Raw genomic sequence first — 17,026 nt, 5'->3', positions numbered from 1 at the left:
TTAAAAGATCTAAAGTAGGCGTTCAAATCCAATAGAATACCTTCTTTTGCATTTTCATCAATAAGTTCTTAATAGAGAGCAAAAGGAGGGATCATAATCCAATAATAGCATTTTTTTTTTCTAGTTGGATTGTACTACAGAAATCCATATTCAATTCTTTATTAAAATTAACATCAAATCGTACTCATCGATGGCGGGCTACCTCAAGTTGGGAGTTGAAATTCCAAATTTGTCGGTGGTCAATTAGTGCCTTTGGAAGCTTAGCTGAAATTCCATGTACTCCCAAATCCCAGTGATCCTTTATTCTTCAAACCTCGGTAGATTTCCGACAAATTTCTGGGAGATAACACAGTCCAATTATAAATAAACACTGTACAGAGACAGCAGCACACAGCAGCACAGAACCCTCGTGGCAGTTGAAGTACGGACAGTTTAACGATTTTTCCACAATGACACGGCCTTTTGTCTTTAGCTGTTTTGGTCTCTCTATATATGCAAGTCAAACAAGCAAACTGAATCAGCATTGCCACAATTGTTTGCTTAAAAGAAAAGAAGCTTTTTCTTTTGCCATAAAAGACCTGCAAGGCAAACTTCTTCTGATATTCTTGAAATTGTGAGAAGTTTTGATTTTCTTCTGATTTTGAGAATTTCTATAACGACCCCATCTGGGTTTTGTTTGGATTCCTTGACAGATTCACCAAAAGCAGAAAAAAAAGAAGCGAGAAGAATGTCACAGGTTTGGCAGACTGAAGAAAGCAGCAAGCCTGGATCAGAGGAAGGAAACTGTTCTAGTTACGAGGGGTTGGCTGTTTTGCGCTCAAAGAGGTGAATGAAGATCAAATTTTCTTTAATTTTGTTGATGAATATACTTTAGTACTGAAATTAGTTCTAATTTTTGTACTGTGCTTGTGAATTTTTTGTTCGTTCTGGGCTTTTGCTGTCTAATTGAAATGATAGGTTGGAAGAACTTGAGGATATGGTGAATCAGAAATTCAACAATATAAGAAACCTTCAGGAGCAACGGTTCGAGGAGATGAATCAAAGAATTGTAAGTTTGATTTTGGCCAAGAACTTATTTGTGAGCTGCATCGTGTAGAAATAGCTTATGATATGCATATGATAGTGATTTCATGATTTGGTTTGGAATTGAGCTTAACATATTTGAAGGTATTTTCTCGTTCTCAGCTGTCTGCCTTTTTTCCCCACCAAAGTTATGAACGTTTGCGTCCTTTTCTGTTCGTTCTTTACTTGTGTACTCTAATAGGGATCTCTGGAAAAGGAAACGTATAATGCTTATAAGAGTTCAAAGTTAGCTCTGTACATCTGTGCATTTCTTGAATAGTGAACTTGAAGCAGTAAGAAACAAACAAAAATTGGATAATTATTACTTTAATATAGATAGTTGCTAAAAATTGAAGATTATTACCTAAAAGATGACGAGAACCACTTGCTGACTAGCTGCTTGTTATTTCTGTCTCTTCTATTTCATTTTTTCTTCTTTGCAATCCCAGTGGTAGTATCCAAGTACTTGTACTACTTATTATGCTCCATGTTGGTCTGTACTTGTCATCTGTTGTTGAAGTCTTTGCTTATGCTATAGATTTCATCGTTATTGCAAAAAACAAGAAAATTTTCCAGCAAATCGAAAAATAAGATTATTTCTTCTTTCTGGCAAATCAAAGAAATTTTTGCTTTCTTGCTTGATGAATATTCTTCTTATATCTACTCATGGAAGTATATTTATTTCCCCAAAAAATTTTGTTGCCATGTGAGCAGAAGAGCTTTTCACCTTTGTATCTTGTTCGTCTGAGATCTAATAAAATCCCAAATTTGAACTCTGCCAATGGATGTATGATAATATTGAGATGCTTCTGGTTCTGATTTATGCTTCTTGCATCAATTGAAGCTTGCTATTGGTCAAAGAATAGATAAACATGAAATGGCTGTGGAGAAGCTTTTGGTTAGTAGTAGGAGGTAAGAAGCAAATTGAAAGCTCCATTTGGACTTTCCTGGCACATGATAGTTGTATAGTGTTTTCTCATTTACATTGTCTATGTAAGTATCACAGCTCAAACATGTCTGTGCTTCTTGTCCAGTAATCTTGAGAAGACAATACAGGACATCAAACAAAGATGCATGAAGTTAAAATTCAACAGCAATATCTCCGTTCCTATTCTAACTGGAGAGCAAATCAAAGGAGAAGGAGGTAACAATTTGCAACTTTCTCTGATTGATAATTGTACAGGAGCAGTTGTTGACTTTGGACGAGAAGCCTCTGCTAAAGTGGAAATAGTTGCTCTCAAGGGAGATGATAAAGGAGATGGTTGGACAGCTGAACAGTTTCAAAGTAAAATTGCTCGAGACAGGAGAGGAAAACAATCTGTTCTCGCAGGAAATTTGCAACTGGAATTGAATAAAGGAATTGTGTCTTTGTCTGATGTTATGTTTAAAAGTTCTCAACACTATAACGGCGGCACCTTCAAGCTAGGGGCTTGGGTTGTTGATACTTTTGATGGCAGTCGAGTAAAAGAAGCGAAGACAAATTCTTTCAAAGTCCATGACTATCGCATTAAATGTAAGAGATCCTAGTCCTTTTTTCTCTTTTTTTTTTTTTCTTTTTTTCTCTCTCTACTATGTCATTTTACCCAATTCAAATGAATCATTGTCAAAGGAATGGCTGCCATTATACTAGAAAACTGCTTTAAGATAAAAGTAAATAGGCACTGTGGACAAGGCATTATTTCTTGTAAAAACTGATCTGAGATGTTGATATAAGAGTCAAAAGATGAATTAATGAGGCCTGAAGTTAGGTTGTCACTTGAGATTAACACCAGAAGAGACCAAAATCAAATGAAATACTGTAGAAGAGATAAAGTTTTTAGTTGTTGAAAGTGTTAGGATCCAAGCGAGGAACAAATAATTATTGAAATATCAAGTATAAAACAATTTAATGGCAAACAAGCCACAAGTATAAAAGATAGACGATACACAATATTTAACGTGATTCGACTCCACAATCTTTGTATCCCATCTCTCATCTTCCAAGAACCCTCTCCCACTTCATGTATAAGGCTACATGTTGTCCTTGTGTGTCTCTTTGTAGTATACCAATCCACCTATTTATAGAGAACATTATTTGACCAAAACCCAAACAACAACAGGAAATCAATTCTAATTCCTAAACTTGCATAGAATAGGAAATAACTTCTAATCCTAAACAAAATAGGAAATTTCTTGGCTACTATTTCAAATAACTAAAATCAATTAGAAAACTAGTTATTTCCACACAAAACAAGAAACTTGTTTAAAAGAAATTAAACCAATTTCCTAACCAAAAGGAAATGAAAAGAGGGTTGAGAATCATGACAGTTGGAGAATGCCTATAAATGTATGACAGGGATTGACAAAGACCTATTGGATTGCTTTTTGATTTCCTAGAGGATTTGTGAATTCCATTTTTTTTCCTGAAAACAAAGCAATATTGTAAGCTTTTCTGGTGGCATATTTTTTAGCTGATACTTGTAACTCAGTTCTAAATTGGAAAAATATTTGTTCTCTGGCACTTCTGTATTCTTTGACGTATGAGGTGTATCTTCTGCTGAAAAACAGGACATAAACGATCTAGCATCTTGAGAACTATCCTGTTTTGCAAATCAAACAAATAGAAAACTTGGATGACGAGTATAAGAACTTCTGCATCTGCTAAATGCTGTTTCCGCAGATAACCAGAAGCATTACCCCCCATCTCCATCTGATGAGGTTTGGCGGTTAGTGAACATTGCAAAAAATGGTGCTACCCATAAACGTCTGAAGAGGGAAAAGGTGAACTATGTGAAGGATTTCCTGACTCGACTCTCAAAAGACCCGCAAGAGCTCAAACGCGTAAAGTTCATTCCTTTACTTAATTTATACAGGCACTCTGCAACAAATTATTGGGTGCATACATGATTCACCATATCTTCTTGTTCAACATGACCAGTTTAAACATACTATTTATAGCATTATGACTATGTCAACTAGTAAAACTTTACATACCTAAAACTCTATCACTGTCCTCTTTCGCCACCAGCTTTTATATTTGATTTGTCCTTATCACTGAAAATGAGAGCTGCTCTCTCGCATGAAACTCTGCTACTACTTACTGGTAATCTACAAGGTATGTGCTGTCTAGGATAATGTTAAGATAGCAAATAAATGCCCAAAAAGAAATGCTACTGTAATAACACTTCAGCTAGATGCTGGCTTTTTCTTTCCTTCAAACCTAATGCTAGTTATTGCTTTTTGTAAGCTAACCTAACAATAGTTGAGTGGATGAAGTTCAAGATCTTGTGAATAGTTGGAAAGTTTCTTACTCTGCATTTTAGAATTAATGCATGTTATTTTGTACAACTGACAGCTAGTACGTCTACCTGAACCGAAGTGGGAGGCCACAGTGAGACACGCTCAAACATGCAAACCTGATAATATGGTTGGACAGGTTCCTGCCCCTGCACCAGTATGTGTAACTATGTTATATAATCTACCAGAAGAGATTACAGAATACTTCATAAAAACCAATTTCACTTTCTCTCTCTTTTCCTTTTCCATTTGTTGTACCTCAATCTTATGGCAGTTTATGAATATGTATTGACAGGGTGATGCTTGCAATATGTTAGTAGCATCTGTACATCAAGACAAAGGAATCCCTTTTGATGGTAATATCATGCCATCCATGGATTCACCTGGGGTTTTAACCGGCCTGGATGTATCTGACTTTCCCATTGTGGACTCTATGGAGATTATATTTGACCACCCATTGAACATTCCTGGCCAAGTCACGAACAACATGATATGTGACATAGACTCCATGACTCCAGCTTTCTACGAAGATGAGCACCTACAATTTGTTGATTCTTCAAGTTTGGGGCCATCCACTGGTCTGCATACTGCTGTTAGTGGCTTTCTGAGGCATCCGCCTCGTAATGGTCGGAGGAGATGGAACATGCTATTCAGTGTCTGGAGATGGTCTTCTTCTATAATAAAGTTGGTCGCAAGAAAATCTAAGGCGAAAGAAGTAAAAGGATACCGTTAACCGCAACTGTTTGGTTGGCGTTACAAATGCAATTCCAGTTATTAGCTATGGTGTTCTCTTTGATGTTATTTGAGTTAAAATTTTCAATTTTTTTAATTAATTCATTGCTCTCCTTCATTTGATTTTATGATTTGATTTTCAGTTTTAGTGGATTTTTTTCCAGTTTTTTATGAGTAAATGATTGAAATGCCCTTTCAGTTAGTTGTTAATGATTATTAGTGCTACTTCAATTAAAACACTAATTTTTAATCTGGCCATTATTTTTTTTGCTTTCTGGTTTACTTCACATAGGTGTTAGTCATTTAAATTAGACAAAATTTATTTGTGGAGAGATTATAATTAAGATGGATGTTTATGATATTGGGAATTTGATTCTTGGAGCAGATGAAGTGTAAAGTTAGAGGTGGCGATAATTTTGTAGGCGAATGTATAGTATATTCTTTGCTCTTTGCATTTTTTTCCATGTTATTTCTGTTAATAATAGAGTATTAATGGTCTACCACATATACAATTTTTTCTGTCTATCAGTTCATTTTTTGACAATTGAAATTTCATTTGTAAAGACAATTGAATTCTTCTTTTTCTTTTCTTTTCAATTATTTTTTTGGGCAGACTCTAACACAAAGCAAACTTGACAAAAACTCCATTATTCTAATAGCACCTTGTTTTGGTATCAATAGTAATAATTTGATAATTTGAAAGTTGAATTAGATTGTGACTAATAAAAAATTTTAGATTGAAATAAAAATGAAGATGGAATGCAAAGAGACATATTAGATTGGAGTGTTTAATTTTGTTTAAAGTCTTCATAACTCAAATTTAATTAAGTTTTCAATTTATTTCTTCACGAGTGCTATAGTTATTGACTACCATTAGAGTACAATAAATTTAATAATTAGGGAGACGGATATCTTGAGCATAATAGAAAATTAAGGGCATGTTCTCAACAGATTCTGTTTTTGTAAAATTGATTCTTGAAAATTAGATTATTTAGAATAACTCATGTGTTCTTATTTACTGCTAAAAAATCACTTTAATAAATACATAGGTGTCTTTAAAAAAAAGTTAAAAAGCTGATTTTTATAACCATTTTACCTTATATGAAATTTTGTCCTCCTTACACTCTAATTTAATTTACCTAGACCCACTGTACTTTTATAAATAGTACAGACAGATAGATAGGTATGTATTTGAGTGCTTTACATTATACTAGGAGGCATAAACCGCACGGTGCGCGGTGGTATAGAAAGAGAAGATGCCCAGGCAAGTATATGATGTGGAAGGAAAGTAATGGAGGAGGATATATTAGCTTAGGTTAATGGGGGTTTTTTTTTAATGGTTTTTGTTATTTTTTTTGGTATATGGGGTTTCTTTAATGGTTTTTTGTTTTTTTTTTGGTATATGGGTTAAATAAGAGCAAAAAAATAAGCAGTAATAAACTGGAGCTTTAGGAAGATTGGAGCCGAATAGAACAAGATTTATAATGGAAACAATTTCCGTAGAAAGAAAGCTCTATAAAATAGAGCAAGACACAGAACTACAATTTATTCTCAAAGACTATCGCAGCACTTAGTAACCCAACACGGACTAAGTTAGATGAACAGTGAAATTAAAATGCCACGGATATAGTTTTTCAATGCCTTTTTTGTTGAATATGATAACAGCAAAAGAGGTGGCCGACTGTGGAATAAAAAGCAATATGTCTCCAGGGCAAAGAGCATGATCGACTGCGAAAGTGGCCCAATTTTTGTCGAGGGATCTCTGCTTCATGCCAATGCAATACGTTTTATAGCCGCTTGTAAGAATTACTGTTGGTGTTGTGTTTTCATGTAGCCGAAGGTCAGCAAATTGTGGAAGGGCCTATTTTAGGGGAAAAAAACATTTGTTAGATCAGCTAAGAATGCAGGTGTAAATAAATAGTATAAAGGAAAGTATTTACCAAGCTGTGCTTAGAACGGTTTGTATAAAACTGGTAGAAAGAAACAAAGGATGTCCAATCGTGCTGCAGAAACTGATTTATGGAGGAGGTGATAGTACATGAATCGGGCTGGTGTCTCAACAAGGAACCAGATGCTTCAACATTAGCTGTAATGTTTGAAAGCATAGGCAGAGGAAGTGTCCATGGCATGAGAATATGTGACTGGGAAGTGCAGAAAGCCATGGAATCATAGGATAATTTTCCCTTGATTCTAAAGAAGACCATGTCATTCTTGTGGAGTAAATTCTTTGAACAGTACAGTTCCCAACCTTCTTCAAAGTATCCATCCTTAATTTTAATATTCCAGCAGCGTATGCCATGATACACTTTAATTGTTATGTCATCTTGGAATCCAATTGAATCAAAAAGATCAGCAGAGATTTTCTATAGAAAGGGAAACAAACAGAGTTAAATCTATTATGTGAGAAACGAATAGTTGGAAAACAGGTTTATTCTTATTTACCAACCTGTTTGGTCCTATTTGAGCAGAAAAAAACAAAACACCATGGTCGTCCGACTGGTATGCTTTCAAGGGAAGCGATGGTTGTATCTATAGACAAGGTTATAGTATGAGAAACGAAAGACACTTCAAGCAATAAATATAAAAGATGCAAGATATGAGTATACCAGTGGCTGTAAAAGCTTTAGGTGGAAGATTGATTATGTTCTGCAGCCACTGAGTAATCGAGTTAAACGAATATAAAGATGGTTCTCCTGTATAGCTTAGCACCTGCGGATAAGCCGCAAGGAATTTTTTTTTTATATAACACATGTTCTGTTCCCCAGGATTTTCAACCATTGTTGCAGCATGGATTGTTGCTTTGCTGAAAGTACAGAGAAAGAACCTGGTTTTGCTGTTGTGGGGAATGGCAACCCATTTCCTGAAAGGATTTTTTTGTGTGGTCATTGGCACGTTGGGAAGCACAATAAGAAGAAAGTGAGTAGGGAAAATGCTAAGGGGCGATATACAATAAAAGCTGCAGCAATGTTAGAGAAGTCTGAGTTTGTAAAGTGCAGCTGGCCAGGCATTTGTATGTCCTTATATGCTAGGGGAGCTTTCTGGATTTAATTATAGAATAGTTAAAAGGGAGTAAATACGGTAGGTAGATGAAAGCACTTAGGAATAAATTTTCAGAGATGTAATGAATGGCCGTGGCTAAAATGGTAGCATTTGTGTCCATCTTTATGGTGTTAGACCTTTAACCTAACTGGAAATGGCTCGGGTATAGTTATTGAAGCGAAAATCTGCCAAAACCAAACAGAACAAAGCTGGAAACTCCAAGAGTAGAGAAACATTAATTGCGCAAATGGTTATATCTATCAAGGTAGGAAAGAACCAAGCACGTTCCTGATGAAATTAATGGACATCTGCGCTGCTACACTGCAATGGAGTAAAAGGCAACTGTAGTTTTACCCTGGTTGCACAAAATCTTGGAAACAATAAATAGTTTACGGCCATCCAGAATGTATTGAGAAAAGAAAAGGTAACGAAACTTCTATAGCTTGGCAACAAAAGCTAGCAGCTTGTAAAAGATTGTTAAAAGTGCTTAGGACGATGAGATTAATAACATAAGTAGCTTCATGAGCAAACAGTGACTTGCTTAGCAACTGTTGCCATCTGACAACTATTTGTTGCGCTGCTTCTTTGAAGTGGCTTCCTCAGATTCATCAAAACTACTTCGAAGACAGCGGCGTGTTTTAGATGGCAATTCTTCTTTCTCTGAAAAAAAAAATAATTTGACAGTCAAAATAATATTTTAAGAAAGCTAGTATGAACAAGAGTTCAAACTACATACCTGGAGGTAAAGCAACAGAAGAAGTAGCCTGATCATTACTATTCTGAAGGTAGCTCTCCTTGTCTGCAAAAGGAAAATATAAGGCCAGTGAAATTAGTTATTACATACATGGAAACAGCTATAGCAAAAGCATCACATCTACATCAAAAAACTTAGAGCTTCAAGAAGCGCACCAGTCCCAGATTTCGAACCAACATGCATCTGATTCTCAGCAGAGGCAGTCTCAGCATTTTCTTCAAAATAATATACAACAGTGTAGTTCTAATATGATCCATCATTTCTTGTGCTTCCTGGTTTAAGTTGTACTATGAACATTTTATTTTTCAAGGCTTCATGGGTCCTAGCTAAAGGCAGGTCTTCATTCTATTAAGGAGGAAACAAACTGCAGGAATTAGAGCAAAGATATGGCATGGTCTGATATACATATATTGTCTATTTTTTACGTATATAAGGCCTGAAATTAAACAAGGGAAAAAAACTGCTCATTTAAACCTTGTTGAAGGAATCTATTGCTTGTAAAGCAGTAAATCCAAGCAATGCCTCGGCTTGTTCACCAAAAACTGATGCTGTAAGCGTGTCAGTTTCATCAGTAAGGTCAATATCAAAGCGGCATCTGCAATAGTTACATGTGAAAAAAAGATAAATATTTATGCAAGACATTCAGCAGGGTTGGAGAAATTCAGAAACTGCTGTAAATATCTTTCCTTGGCTGAGCAGATTGCTTTTCATTGCAATGGTTGCAAGTATAAGTGCATCCATAGTCAGCTGAAGTTATGCGACGGCACTTTACACATGCCATATACCAATACTTTTGCAGTATGTGTTCAAAAGAGAACATGCACTTGACCCACGAAACCTTTGAGGATAAGAATAGTGTTATCTGATTTATAGCAGGCGGTAGAATGAAATGGAAAGTTACTCAATAAAAGACAACTGCAGCTCACCTTTTCAGTTGGCAAAACATCTCGTATAGCAGTTAGTTTTTGTTGAGGGCCGTAGAACATTTTAGGAGATTGGTTACTATACGGCTTATCACGGCGGAGAGCAAGTAATTCCTTGTCATTCCTTGATGCCCTATGCATATATAATAACAGAGAGCAGAGCAGATAAATAATCAGTGGAATCGAAAACGTAAATGTACTTTTTTTTTACGCTAATGATTACCAATTTTTTAGGCTTCTAGCATCTCCAACAGGTGGATCAACAACAATTACTGAGTCATTTCTTGTTGACAGTGCTATTCCTGTTAGAACAATTACAACAAGGTGAGTTTAATTAGTAAAACAATACTATCTGAGCATGAACAAAACGGATCAAAGATTCTATATACCATTGTACGTGACAACTTTAAGTCTACGGCATATAACAACTGGATGCCTGTTGCGGTGGTCTGTAAGTAGCTTCCCTTCATTCTCGACAAATGCATTCCACAAAGATAGCACAGTAGGGACCATCCTAACATGTAAAGCAACAGGAAGAATATTTTTTTAGATAAGACTCATAAACAATTTTGTATTGAGACTGAAAGATTCTGAAGCAAAGACAAAATGATATACTCTTCATTCACAATAAGAAATCTCTGGACAAATGACTCCTGCGAATCATTTTTAATTGGAACAACAGGCATTGCGTCAACAACTACGGCCATAATATCTGATAAACGATGTAAAGAAGTAATTAGTTAGGTTTTCAATCAAAGTTCTGGGATTGACTACAAAAGAACTGATCAGAAGCAGAATGCATACTGACCAACAGTTTGAGACTTTGAATCAGCATAACTGGCTAAGTCTTTAAAGCTTATAGGAGCGAACTCGGACGGCAAAACAATGCTCCCCTGTTCATTAAGCTCCTCAACAACAGTTTGTGTGCTTATCACCCACTGCATCGTAAGGCCATTAGTTTGATACCGCTCCTCAATTTCTCTGACATCAGCATTTGATATCAGATACTTCTTAAAAACATGGAGTTTTGTTCCCATCTTTTCAATAGCAGCATTAAACATAATTCCCTCAACTCTGGATCCCTGGTATTACATTCAAAAGAATATGTTAACTCTGTATACTATTTTAGTTAAGCAAAAATATAGACCAATCAATTCATCACAAAGTGTAGTTCATACCTGTTCATCAGCAAAAACAAATTTCTGGTATCTTGTGGGAGACTTTTGTGAAGAAGCAACGTGCATCTTTTCCTGAACAGTAACGTGGGCTGACCATCCTCTCATTCTTGGTCTGATATCAGCAATGCAGAGCAGATTCACCATTCTACTAAAAAAGAAAAGTTTTAAGTAAGTATAACTGATGAACCTGTAGTATTGGGACAATTGCCTCGGGTTTCCTTTGAACTGGCATTCTTAACTACAGCAACAACTCCTCCTATTAGCTAAGAAAACATTACAATCAAATGCTTAAAGATACAACTTTTTTATGCTTAAAACAAAGCAGGACAATCCACTATACTGCTGATTAATAAAATCCCACATTGCAAATTAAGATTTACTTCAAGGTCAAAGAACAGTTGCATACAAAACTTAACTATTTAAATGATGAGGAAAGTACAATCCAAAAATAGAGCATTTAAGGGAGTAAATTGACAAATGGGAAAAACAAACCAGAAATAAAAGCTACTGCTTAGCTAACGTAAGAACTTCATCAAAGACCACATTTCTAGTTTTGCATTCAGTGACTGTGTCACGATATGTTGCTGGCACTATTAGGACTTTAACTGCAGATGAACTTTTTGCACGGGAAAGGGCAACGTATAGCTGGCCATGAGAAAAAACAGGTTCACGCAAGTAAATCCCTACATCATCCAAAGTCTGTCCTTGAGACTTGTTTATCGTCATGGCAAAACACAATTTGATAGGAAACTGAGTTCTTTTAAAGGGTATGCCATTCTTTTCGCCGTCGGAAGTTTGGAGAGGAATCTTTGGCAAGAAGACTCTTTTACCGCAGTACTGACCCACTGCAATCTCTGCACAAATAGTGTTGTGCCGGAGCTCTCGGCATATAAGCCTGGTGCCATTACAAAGGCCTTCCATTGGGTTTAAGTTTCTGAGAAGAATAACTGGACAGTTCTCCTTTAAGATCAGCTTATGAGGGGGTAACCCCTTTGGACTTAAAGAATTGAGAAAGTCTTCATAGTCGCCTTGATCTTTCTCATTTAAAGTTCTATCAGAACTTATATAAACATGCGGATCTTTAGGAAACCTATCAATAATGATCTGGTTAACATCATCAACAGCATTGTTTGTTGGTGATAGAATACACCGATTAATCATCTGATATGGATCTGAAGCATAGATGTTTAGATCACCAAAAACAGATTCTATTAACCTGGTGATTAAAACACAAAGTCAGAACAAAATACCGAGGGTCAACTAAAAGTAACCTATCACATAAATAAATGATATAGTAACACTATACAGAAGAAATATAGTCACCTGTTAAGAGAAGCTTCCTTTCCATCATAAGGGATGATCATATCCTTACATAAAGATATTTTGCCGTCTTTGTCTTCTGGTTCACGGCCCTCGCCTATCCGTAGCAAGAATTCAGAGAAAGCACGATCCATAACAGCCCTCATATTTTCAGTTAAAGTAATTTTCTGCAAAGCACTCCAGAGAGGGGAGTTAACAAAACTTGACTGAACCAAAACATCTCTAGTTGCATCTCGAATCACAGGTAGGGTCTGCCGGAAATCACCTCCGAAAACCACTACCTTGCCACCAAAAGGATCATCGCTTTCCATTATATCTCTAAGAAGCATATCAAATGCTTCGATTGTTTCCTTCTTAGCCATTGAAGCTTCATCCCACAATATAAGTTTGGCCTCTATAAGCAACTTAGCAATAGAGCTTTGCTTACTAACTTGGCAAGCCTTAGTTTTAGATATGTCAAGAGGGATCTTAAAGCGCGAATGCGCAGTCCTCCCACCAGGAAGAATGGAGGCAGCAACACCGGACGATGCTACAGCAATGGCTATATAGCCTTGAGAACGCAGTGTAGCAAGGAGTGATCGATAAAGAAAAGTTTTCCCCGTTCCACCAGGGCCGTCGATGAAAAAACTTTGGGCTTTGGTCGAGAAAACTTGTGCCATGATAGAGTCATAGGCACATTTCTGACCTGCATTAAATTTTGAAGACATTAGCAAATCCTCCTCTGCGAACTGAACACTTCTCTCAGCTTCAATTTCCTTTGTAATCCGCTGATCCAATGTAACACCAAGATAATCAGAAACCAAGTGAAAATCATTTACACTTTTACCCATTTGTTCCAAAAATTTGCTGAGCTCCTGAAGAACCAACATTCTGATGTATTCAGAAGAATATCCAGTGAGTGAACTATGTTTTTTATAATCCCTTGATAGTTCAGTTTCATACTTTTCCCACAGGTGTTTGGGGTTTGATGGGGAGCAGAAAGCTAGCATCACAGCAAATAAGCTTCTGAGCGAAGAAGGCATCTGGAAAGTAGCAGCCTCATCAAGGGTGTCTTCGATATACGTATCTGATTGTAACAATCCCATCTGGAAAGCAGCTTCTCTGTAGGAATTCATACGTATGCCATTTACAGTCAACAAGTGGTCAAATGAAGCAGGTGCACAGACACAGGACAAAAGCAACCTCAAGAAATATCTTTCTCCTTCTGCTGGGCTAACAGTCACCAATCGGCCAACAACTTTTCGCCGTTTTCTTTGAGACCAACGCTTCTTGGCTGGCTTCCATACAAAAAACTCAGGAAATTGTTTGTAAAGCAGCTTGAGCTCCTGAGCATACTTATTTGTTTGATTCATATAAAAGAACTCAGTCAGCATTGTCTTTGAGAAGTCAACATCAGCAACCAAATCAGCAAGATTAGTTTTTCTGTGAAAAGAAACCATTTGCTCTCCAGGCAGATGGACCTGTAATGCGTAGACGCTCGGGGTCATTTCATTTAAACCAAACCGAAATATGCGCCAAAAAGCTTCTGCAGCAGCGACCCATCGCCCAGACTGGAAGTCGGAAATCTCATCAACATCTTCAAAGGTTTTGTCAGAGTGGATATAAAAGCTCACACGATCATGTCCTTTATAAACATATTTGTACAGATACTTAACTAACTTAACAGTGGAACAGATTTCCACATTCAAGTGGCAGTCAAACAATGCTAGAAGGTATGGATTATATGGAACAACCCATCTGTTATCTAACAAATGATCCCTTACTCTTACACAGCGACCATCCATCCTTCTCCTATAATGAGGATAACCATCCTCTGTATAAGTTGTGTAGTCAGTGAAGCTCTTTGGATAATGGTTCTTGCACACTCCATCTTTCATACAAACATTATCTTTTTTTAACGAACCACATGGACCATGCAACATGTGTTTCATAACCAGAAAGTGCAAATGAGGTTGCTTCGCAGGATCAGGTATTTCAGCCGAAACTATCATGTCATAAGCTTCAGGATTGAGGGGCTTATATTCTGGTTTCAAAATGATCAACATATGAGCATGAGGAAGTCCTCTCTTTTGAAACTCAATCACATACACACAAGCAGCAACTTCACCAAATATTTTCTTTTTTGTGATTTCAGCCTTTAATAATTCCAACTTTGCTCTAAACACTCTTGAAACTAAATCAGGTCTATCCTGAGCTTCTTCTCCGTATTTGAGGTTGTCCTGTATTTCCTTCCACATCCTATTACAAGTCATGGTAATGAATATGTCAGGTTTACCGTACCTCTGGACCAAAGACATAGCATCTATATACCTCCGTCTCATGTCCCTTGGACCACCAATAAAGGAAGATGGAAGGTAAACTCTTCGGCCAACCTTACTACCTTCGGTCTGACCAGAAGAGATGCTATCTGTTACACCTTTAAGAATTTCAGTTCTAATTTCTTTTTGTTTTTTCCTATGCAATTCAAGCCTAGAGGTCTCTATCTTAACATAAATATCAACGGTGAACTGCTGCAAGAGTCTCCCTGTGTGCAAGAGCATTGACCTATCATTGTCTCTAATCTGCAATTTGTAGCAATAATATTCTCGAGCAGAAACAGTGTCACGTTTCTTTTTTCCCTCCTCAGCAGCTAAAAAATGAAAAACAAAAGATAAGAAATTTAATATTTTTAAAAACCAATTAACCATTGAAGAAATTATATATTGGTAGGACAAGTTTAAAAGACTTTTAAACAAGACATGAGGACAAACATAAAAGAGTAAATAACAGGCAGCAAAAATGGCAATAAAAAAAATAAGTAGAATTAAGTAAAATTCTTCCCTTGAGGGGAAAACTGAATGTAGGACAGCAAACGAAGAATGATCTTCAGAAATAAAGATACCTTCATTTTCCCTTTGAATAAGACCAATAGCTGTTCCTATTTGAGCGGCATCAATAAGACCACCATCATCAGTTTCCTTCCTCTTTCTTTTATCAGTAGTGGTGTTTCTTGGAATACCATAGTGCCAGCCAGCTTCACCTCGAGGAAACAATAGCGGATATTGCAGAGAATCGTAGCACGCAAAATAGTGCTGAATTCTATGGCTTGTATTTGCATGAGTATAAACTTGTATGTGGGCGCCCTTGTCTAAGGCTTCATTGTCAGTCTCTGTCCATATTGCAGCAACTTCTGAAGACGTTGGCATGTTATATAAACGCTGATCAAGCCCTGGATTGGAATTAAGAAATATACTATGGTCATTCAGATTAGGAAGTTCTCTTAGCGACTTGAAAACCTTGGTATAAGGATTCTGTTCAAGAATACCCATTAGGAGTTTAAGAGTGCTGTCACGTAATCTTGGAGAAGCATCAAGTCTCTTCGACAGTTCCTCCTCTTGATCATAGAAGTATAGCTGGATACCAGTAGGAGGATGGCCATTTGGCTTCAGACTATTCAGAAGGTGATAAATTTGGCCTTGTACACGAAAAGTGTAAACTCCCTTAGTATTCTTGGTCAGATCCTTATCATATTTTGCAGCAAAAGTGCTAAAGGCAAGATTATTATTGTATGTGCGGACATTCTTCCGGAAATGAACGCAGTCCTCATCTGTACCAGAATAGAGTCGGAAGAGGTCGTAAGGCATCACAGGATGAACAACCGAAACCTCACCACCTGAACAGCAAAAATTCGGAGGTTCCAAATGGAATCGCTTAGCACTGCAGTGTTGACACATTGGCGCATCAGGGAGGACCAATGTTTCAGTTGGAATCTGTTTCAAGCGAGAAAAACTGCCTTTTTTGGTCCTTTGTCGCTTACCTAACAACATACAAAACCATATACTAATCAAATTCAAGGGGGGGGGAAGGAAAATAATGTGACCTGTAGCACTTGAAGGCACAGTTAGAGTAAAATATATACTAAAACTAACCGCTATTTTGGAGTTGTGTGCTAACAAGAATCTGTTGGATGCCGTTTTGTTTAGAGGAATCAGATGGTTCAACATTGATTATACAAGTTCCTTCTCCAACCAGGGAGTCAGTATACGCTGGCACAGCAAGTTCATAAGAAAAACTCATAAGAACTGAAAACATTTATAAAAGAGCCATTCAGATAAATAAGCAAACGTTTGTTAAGAAACAGAGTTTAAACTGAGTATCGCACCTTCAGGCACACAAGACTGCCCAGGAGTAGTAGCTAAAGAAGAGGGCAAAGCAGATGAAGGCAAAGCAGATGATGATGACTGGAGTTTTGTGGATATGCTATCAAACAAATCAGCTAATTCATTATTGTCAGGAATAGGGTTTGGTGCAGAGCTGCACGTCTCAGGTGCAGAAGCATTCAGAATTTGCTCTGGGGGAGGCTTCTTGGCAAAGGCCCTATAGTTTTTCTGACAATGTTTAACTCTGGGGACATTGCACACAGGAGTAGAAGCCGTGGGTGGAGCAACGTGCTCTGTTTTTTTCGCAGCATATAACTCCCTCCTGTGCTGGCGAATTTTATTTTTTTGCTCTTCTGGCATAGCTGAATAGCTAGATTGCTCAGCAGTATGCATGTTACCTGCCTTTTTCCTAGCATACCGTTCCCGTCTTCGCTGCAATAACTCATCCTTTTTCTCTTTTGGCATATTAGCATAATGTATACATCTAACGGTATTGCGGTCCATGTAGAAACTTACTATAGTATTTCATACAGCGAGGCAAAAGATCAGAGGGTAGCTATTTTTTGAGTTTATGAGAGAAACACGCTGCAACATTGCATATAT

The 17,026-nt window shown here is 37.0% G+C and overlaps 2 protein-coding genes across 2 annotated transcripts; one reads left to right on the top strand and one right to left on the bottom strand.

Moving 5' to 3' along the window:
- Nucleotides 1–351: 351 nt before the first annotated feature.
- Nucleotides 352–5,198, top strand: LOC113768626 (calmodulin-binding protein 60 A-like). Its single transcript, XM_027313062.1, has 8 exons — nucleotides 352–585; nucleotides 693–825; nucleotides 958–1,048; nucleotides 1,907–1,974; nucleotides 2,097–2,575; nucleotides 3,722–3,882; nucleotides 4,397–4,495; nucleotides 4,634–5,198. Exons 1-8 carry the CDS (start codon nucleotides 450–452, stop codon nucleotides 5,069–5,071), a joined length of 1,605 nt encoding a protein of 534 aa, XP_027168863.1. The 5' UTR covers nucleotides 352–449; the 3' UTR covers nucleotides 5,072–5,198.
- Nucleotides 5,199–11,468: 6,270 nt separating this feature from the next.
- Nucleotides 11,469–16,888, bottom strand: LOC113769142. The gene is made up of 5 exons (XM_027313615.1): nucleotides 16,426–16,888; nucleotides 16,193–16,309; nucleotides 15,166–16,080; nucleotides 12,288–14,913; nucleotides 11,469–12,180 (listed from the first exon to the last, which is right to left on the bottom strand). Exons 1-5 carry the CDS (start codon nucleotides 16,886–16,888, stop codon nucleotides 11,469–11,471), a joined length of 4,833 nt encoding a protein of 1,610 aa, XP_027169416.1.
- Nucleotides 16,889–17,026: the final 138 nt, after the last annotated feature.

The sequence above is a fragment of the Coffea eugenioides genome, chromosome 4, assembly GCF_003713205.1.
Source record: "Coffea eugenioides isolate CCC68of chromosome 4, Ceug_1.0, whole genome shotgun sequence".
NCBI classification, from domain to species: Eukaryota; Viridiplantae; Streptophyta; class Magnoliopsida; order Gentianales; family Rubiaceae; genus Coffea; species Coffea eugenioides.
Note: the sequence above shows the minus strand (reverse complement) of the source record. Positions and strands in the feature narration are given on the sequence as shown.